The sequence below is a fragment of the Argentina anserina genome, chromosome 3, assembly GCF_933775445.1.
Source record: "Argentina anserina chromosome 3, drPotAnse1.1, whole genome shotgun sequence".
Classification (NCBI taxonomy): domain Eukaryota; kingdom Viridiplantae; phylum Streptophyta; class Magnoliopsida; order Rosales; family Rosaceae; genus Argentina; species Argentina anserina.
Genome location: NC_065874.1, coordinates 8839752 through 8847928, shown reverse-complemented (window position 1 = coordinate 8847928; position 8177 = coordinate 8839752). Strand labels below are relative to the sequence as shown.

Sequence of the window (8177 nt, the reverse complement as noted above, 5' to 3'; positions counted from 1 at the left end):
TAGACATGCAAAACAAAATCATCAAAGTCGTGGAGGTGAACTCTCCAACGGTATCCAATCAAATAGATTCGAGAGGATGGGAAGGGTGGTGAGCCCTTAGTATGATGATCATAGCTAAAAACTTAGCAAATGCAGCATTTTTTGTGGAAAGCAAAGCGGCGTGTGATCCACGCGTCGATGCTCTTAGCCTATACCATAAAAATACCGAAAAATGTCCGCATTCGGTTGGATAGGATCTACTAATGCCACCTTAAATACTTTGTAACAATGAAATGTTCTTAGTTGGAACCTTAGCAAAGAAGGATTCCCTTGAAATCTAGTAAGAGAACAAGCTTTGTAAAATGAGCGATGGGCATCAGAGATTGCCATGGATGCATTAGAAAACATAGGAGGCATCACAATCTCCTCTCGGCAGCTCCATGGCATTCAGGCCGTCGGTGGCGGCATCTTGTGATACATCTGATTTCTTTATTTTTCTTTACAAAATAATAAGAAAAATTTCAAACGTAGGAAGATTTAACTATACTATAATATTATCGTGTTCAATAATTTCATATATGGATTGTAATAAAAATATTGTTCTCACTTTGTGTTTTTTTAGTTTATTGTGATCCGTCTATTTGAATGTGTTTGTTGTTATGAATTGTATATAAATTTTATTATATTATGATTATAATTAATCTTAAATCTTAAGAAACTCGATATAGTTATAAGACGTTTGAATCAAATGAATTATAATAGTTTTGAATCAATTGAATAAATTTTAAAGTAAAACTATAGTTTTATTAATTTTGTTGAATTATGGGCATTTTTAGAAAATTAGGAAGGTCTAAATATTATTTTAGTTGTTTGTCAAAATAATTAGAGGCTTAATTACTAAAAATGTCTAAATACTATTTTTTGAGATAAGTATAGAAGCTCATAAGGTTTATCCAAGTCCATGCATGACAACATTCTAAAATTAAGTAAATTAGCTAAGCAGCGTGCAATAATGCCAAAGTAAAACTAGATGACTTGGAAAGATGGAAGATGGGGATTTCATCATGCCCTCTCCATCTCCATCTCCATCTCCATCTCCATCTTTATAATAATCTCCTTGTGAGCTTGTGATTCTGTGTCTGTACGGCCTGCTAATCTGCTATATATATTTCTTAGGAAAGAATGGATTAGTTTACTGATCATCTCCATGTGGGTGGTGTATTAAACTAAGCCCCTATATCTGTTAATTTGTATGAACAAGGTTAATCGATCATGTTCATATTAAAGAACAATGGAAAAGAGCAAGTAGTTAATTATGTCAGGTCATGCCTACTCAAATCTTCCGCAAAATTAGATCATGTAGGATCATATTGTGGAACCCTAGTTGGCCAATATTATAACTAAACGACTTATAAATTATTGTCATCACTAATTTAATGACAGATCCGTTTGTCATTTTGTCTCCTTGATTGGAGCTACTTTTCCTACCCTTTTGCTTAGAAAAAATGTATTAACATACCTAGTGGTTAATAATTGGAGTTGCTTAATCGTAGTACACATCCATTGAGAATATCGTTCTCTTATTAGTTATTATACTCTTAGCAGGGCTTTAATTTATAAGGAATGCAATTAATTTGTCACCCTATTGTCCTTATGCACCGGATCGATCACTAAAGAACGTTTATGTTTATTGGAAAGGTACATATTCATGTCTTGGTACGATGATGGTCTCAAAGTATTAAAAGGTAATTAGAAATCTAGGTCATAGCAGCCGGATGGGCAAGAAAGCTAAAGATAAATGCATGGAGACAATCAGACAAAGCAATATTTCTACTTCAATGGCCACCCCAAGTTTTCCCTAGCTAGCTATTTGTACGTAGATCATATACATGAGCATGGTACAATATATACAGTATATGGGGCATATTATTGCGTAACTTTAGTTTTCCTGCCTAAATCTAGCATCTACGTGACGCGGAGGAGGAACAGAAGGTGAGACGGAATATTATTGGGAGTCAAGGCTAGAAGCCATCGACTTCAATTTGAAAGATCAAGCGATCTTGATGCTTCTATAATGGATCATCTTGGCTTTTTTTCTTCACATTTAGTTTTTATATTTATATTATCGAAATAAACAACTAAAATGCGACAATGAGTATTTCAATTCGCAAGTCGAAAGTACAACATTAATTTGAAGAGATATTGATAATCTGACATCATTAATAAGTGATTGCATTCTACCTTCTGAATGTGTGTAGGTGTTAATTTGATATCATCAACATTCTACAAGTCATGTATCGCCACCCTCGACAATTAACACGTACGTTTTGCTGTTTTTGCTTCATATTTATTGTAGCAAATATTTTCTTATCTATTTTGCTTGTATCGTAACTGCAACCTTGACAACTAAACAAATAATGTCAAGAAAGTGTTTATTTTCAAAACAAATGATGCATAAAATCTTGATTCAAACTAATACGTGCTGTTTTTCTATTCAAGTTCATCTTGCGGGGGTCAACATCGTGACTAACCTCAAAACTTAGCAGCAAAGTTTAACTTGAGCTATCAAAACTTGACCAATTAAAAACCTAGCTATCATATATTTGGAAATATCCAAACCTTGCAATCTCAAGGAAAACTACGACACGGATAAGCGATATCAATTTCTTCTCAGTTTATCCACTGTGCTGCTATTGACCACTTTTATTATAGCTAGGTAAGTTATTGATCATGAAATTAGTTGGGATTGATTGGCATGCTGTCAAATTTCGATTTGGTCAGCGATTTAGTCAATACGTCTTTGCTTATCAAAACGAAAATTCATCTGCAATACGAAAATTAGGCCGTAAATGTGGGACTGGTACTTAATCTCTCCCTCTACTAGCAGGGATCAATTATTGTCATGAAAAAATAATCAAGCAGAATACAAAGGAGAAATTTATGCATTGATGATTAGGCACCAATAATTTCATATGCAATATGTACATAGCATTTGCAGCGAGGACTATTCACGACCATTAATAACAACATTTCTCAAACAGCTGAAAGGTCAATAATGAGCAACCTAATATATGCTCTTCCTATATTTGTTGAGTGAGTCTACGATGTTTAATACAACGATGATATTAGGTATACTTATCATGTACGTTGATTGTTTATATTGAATGGACTTTGGAGTAACAACTCAGTATTTAAAAGATATAATGACGATAAATATATATTAGTACAATTCAAATCGCAAGATTAGACATATTATAGGAGGCCACATCACCGGTAAGGTAAGGCATCACGATGTAGCTCAAATTATTGGTAAGAATAGGGGTGTATTGTATATGAAACTAATGAGAGTTTTAAAAAAAAATTCATGGAATGCAAAAGTCTGTGTATATTGAATACAAACTTAATTTTAATTATTCATACAAATTTAAGTGTATTCAATCATGTCATTATGAAATCTATGAGATCATGACTTTTTAAAATAAATATAAGTATGTGGGTATTCAAAATATCATTGATACATATGGAATTTTAAAATTATGAAATCTCATGGATTCTGTAGTGTTAATTATACATACCACAATTAAAAAGTTGTCTAGCACTCTAGGCTCTAGAGCAAAGATTTTCATAGACTTTACCATAAAATTTCTCATTGTATTTAAAGATGTTCATTCTCCATCATTTATTATTTATTTTTTTCTTTACCAATTCTTTTTTATACAACCTAACATGATTATTCAACCAATTTGATTGTTTTTTTCTTCTTTATGTTATGTTCTTACCTTGTATAGTTATACTTACTAAAACCTCATTCTCATTTGTGAACACATGTCCAATGTTACCAATAAAAATAATAATGATGAAAGAAGTACATAAGAAAAAATAATTAAATATGAACGGTTTCTCTTACTTTCTTATAGATAAGTGAGATTCTTTAATTTTTTTTGTAATAGACTCAACCGATAAATTTGCATTCAACAAAAAATATTATGTAGAAAATTTTAGTAGCATGCAATAAATTCCCATCTAATAGCATCCACAAGGTATTAGAGAACTCAGGCCAACCTATATGCTTAAGGCGCACTCGGGAGTGAAGCAAAATATTACAGAATCATAGGCAGTGAAGCAAACGGAACCATAAGCTTGTAGCTGAAATACATGGTATATACATTAGTTAGTTACCATATCTTATTTTCTTAACTAACAAAAAAGATAATTTCAAATTTTTTATGAGTAATAAAAAATCTAAGTCGATCAATATGAATTCTGTGGATTTCATGAATCAATAAAAATATGTAGAAATCAGTCAAAAGTTTGTGATTGAAGTCAGTAATTTTAACAATTCTATAAAAGTCTGTGAACTTCTTAGAGCATCTCTAACAGCTTCTCTAAAACCCAAATAATCTTTATTATAGAGGAAAAACATGAATTTTTAGCTCTAATAGCTCCTCTAAACTGTCCTCTATAATAAAAAAAAGTATAAAGAAAGAGAAACGTAATCTCTATATTTATAGAATTTTCAAAATCTGTTTAATTTTGAAAATAATCTCTAAACTTTATTTCTTACCAAAAACAATTTACTCTCCATCCTAAAAATAACAAAAAAAGAATAATTTATCTCGTCTTGCTCGGCTTTACTCTCGAAATCCACATCAGCTTCCTCCCTCCCTATCCTACCATTGCTTGACAGGTGAGTTTTAATATCTGAATTTTATTCATGAATCTTTCATTTAACTAGCCTAAATGGATTGTACATGGCAGCTATGGTTGGTTAAATTGTTTATATATATATATATATATATATTGTTGCAAGTACAAAATCGGGGGGTCTTGTTCACGCAGCTTTATATTCAACCGTTGGTCCGATTAACCTACACAAAATTAGGGTTAAGGTTAAGAGCTAGCGGTGCGCCGGCTTGTGACTCTCTGAAGCTTAATTTAGAGTAGGACTTAAGTTCGTAGGTTAAGGACTTGGGAATACGTTACCCTTTTCAAGGAGGTTTATGGCTGCCTTTATAGGCGCATTGGGAGAAGTGTTGCTTCCATTTCCCGATGTGGGAGAATGCTCGTACAATATGTTTTTACTGTTTTGACGAGATACTTTGGCAGCGCCAGCAACGATGCCTGAGCTAAAGGTGGCGTGACATGCCCTGTCGTGCTAGGTTACTCCGGCATGTCTGGTGGCCAGAACGAGGGGGAATCCACCTCAGAATTACCTCGTTCAGGAGAAGTGTTAACATATATGTATGTGTGTGTGTGGATTGTTCATGTTATGGTTGTTCTAGGATTGGGGTTGTTACTCTCGTCAATTTATATATATATATATATATACACACACTATATCATTTAATTATACATATTTTCATTTAATTTTATACGATATAATAAAATAGATGTTTGAGTTTAGACTTTTTCTTATAAAAATTTGGTGTTTTCATCTTTTATAATAAAGAATTTTAAGAGTTGTTAGACATGTTCTTAAACAGTCCGTGAACTTTCTAAAAAGTCTATTAATTAAGTCCATACAAATTCAAAAACAATAAAAACCCTCCTTAATATGAACATTTTTAACAATTTGGAGGTCAAAATAGAAATTCAATTAAAGTTAAATAAACTTTATTATATGTGGATCGATTGTCAGCTACTAATCAGTTACAAATATGTAAGACTAATAGTTTCAAATATGCATGTGACTGATGGTCGAAAATGAAATCTTTACACGTCATTGATCAAAAGCTAAACAAACTCGATGACATGCACACTAACACGCGTGCAGGCTGACGGTAGATAGATCAAGCTACTTACATGTCTCACACGTTCTTGAATCATTAAAATGATCGGCGCTCCATGATAAAATACATTAAATGATAGGAGTGGACATAAAAAGCTGAAATTCTGATATCGTCTCGAATTTATAGGGATGGGACGAGACGGAGGTCTGAAAACATTTGTCTCATCTCGACCCCGTCCCGTTTCATAATAGTGGGATGAGACGTGGGACGAATAAATTCTATCTCGTTTCGTCTCGTCCTGTCCCGCAATTAAATAACTTCTAATCCTAACCGTTGAATATATCATTACCGTTGATTTACAATTGTTAGGGTTAAGAATTATAAGCCGAAAAGAGCTCTGAGCTTCTTTCATTCCATTACATGTTCATCACTTTCTTTTCTCTACAACTCCTCCTTTCTCTACAAATCTATGATCACAGCTTTGACTTCTAACCACAAAAGAACTCTTAGTTTCTCCTTTCCCACTTCTAACCGTCCACCGCCTCCTAATCTCAATTGGAGCTCTCATAAGTCTGAATCCTAATTCCGTGCTTTCAACTCCCTCATGTCTTTGGCTCCGGATTGCCGCTAAGAGCATCCGCAGCGGCGAGCAATTTTGCCGGCGTGCTCGAGCAGGAGGAGGGACCAGCCGGAGGAGCTCGAGCAGGAGAAGGGGAGGCTCGCACCGGCGAGCAGGAGGAGGCGAGCTGCTCGCCCAGTCAACCCAGCCGCGGTGCTCGTCCGATCGCTCGAGCAAATTTTGCTCCGGCGTTTGCTCGATCGCCTGGCGGAGCCCACCGCCCGTGGGTGACGTCAGGCGCGGGCGAATTTTTTTTATGTTAGGCGCGTGCGACGCACGCGCCAAAAAAAAAAATTCGAGCCAATGAATGGCTGCCACGTGTCAAGCAGATTGGCCAACGGTCCAATTGATCTGGGCCTTCCATTTTGAATCTGAAATTTCGATCCAACGGTCAGAATTAATTGGCAACGGCTACTATTTGATCATAACGGAAATAAACCCAAAAAATTGTAAAAAAATCCCCAAAATTTCAAAATTCTCCCAAAAAATTGCCTATAAATACTACTTCAATTTGTTATGAACTCACACCAATTTGTGCACAACAAATTTCACATCTTCCTCCATCTCCTCTCTCTTTTCGTATCTCCTCTCTCTTTTCGTTTAGCATTTTTTTCTCAAACAATGGGCACCCATTGGCTTCCTTCCGAAGATTTACAAATGTGCATTTCTTTTGTCCGTCATAGCATTGATGAATATGACGGTAACAAACAAAAGAGGGACAAATTGTGGGAGACAATTCATGGCGATTATATGCAAAATTGGGTGCTAGCACCGGGTGAGAAACCTCCGAAGGAGCGAAGGACCCGAATCGCGCTCACTTCTCACTACAACAAGTTCAAGCTACTCTTGCAAAAATGGGGCGAATGTTTGGCGGCATCACGACAACGTATAGCTAGCGGCACTTCGCTAATGGACGAAGTAAGTACATTGTGTTATCATATATCAAAATTTTTATTTGATTATATGAATTAAATTATGTAATTTATATCTAATTTGTTTAAATATATAGCATTGTTTACATATTTAATTATTTGAATATATCTAATTTTATTTACATTATTTATTTTATTTAATTTGTTTAAATATGTAGCATTGTTTACATTATTTGTTTTAATATATCTAATTGGTTACATTATTTGTTTTATCTAATTTATTTAAATTATGTAATCAAATAAATACCTAATATAAATTTTTTACATCAGGAACGACAAGCTCAATCATGTTACTATAATGCCAAGAAGAAAAAGTTTACACACTTTGAATGTTGGGAAGTGGTTAAAGATCATCCATCTTTCGTTGCGGTGCTACCTACTACTCCATCTCCATATGCAAGTAGTTACCACGGTACTCCTTCCGCAACTGAATCATCTCCAACCATCAATTTGGATGACGACCAATTGAATGAGACACCTCAAAGCAACACGGCAACTCCATCGAGTCCACCTAGACCAATGGGAACCAAGGCGGCAAAGGAAGCTAGGCGCCAAAAGAAACATGGTAAGACTCCTATTGAGCAACGGGTGGAGGTTTTGCATACCATTGCAAGTGACCAAGCATCATGGCATACCAAGAGGCTAGCCCATAATGAAAGTGAGCTTAATTATTATGCGGAGTACATAGACATTCAAAAGCGAAAAGAAGCAAGGGCGGAAGAAGAGTTACGATTGAAGAAACAAGAGAATGACACAAGGATCATGACAATGGATTTGGAGGCTATGACCCCAATCTCGAAAAGGTATTTTACCAAGAGGAAACTAGCAATCCTTAATGAAGGAGAAGCTAGTCAAGATCAACCTACCGATGAAACATATTCGGATTGTTATCACCCAAATCGCATGCTTTTTCCATAG

The 8177-nt window shown here is 34.9% G+C and overlaps 1 protein-coding gene across 1 annotated transcript; it reads left to right on the top strand.

The window, feature by feature from the left end:
- The first annotated feature begins 7150 nt into the window (after nt 1-7150).
- LOC126786976 (uncharacterized) lies at nt 7151-8177 on the top strand. Its single transcript, XM_050512928.1, has 2 exons — nt 7151-7245; nt 7530-8177. Exons 1-2 carry the CDS (start codon nt 7237-7239, stop codon nt 8175-8177), a joined length of 657 nt encoding a protein of 218 aa, XP_050368885.1. The 5' UTR covers nt 7151-7236.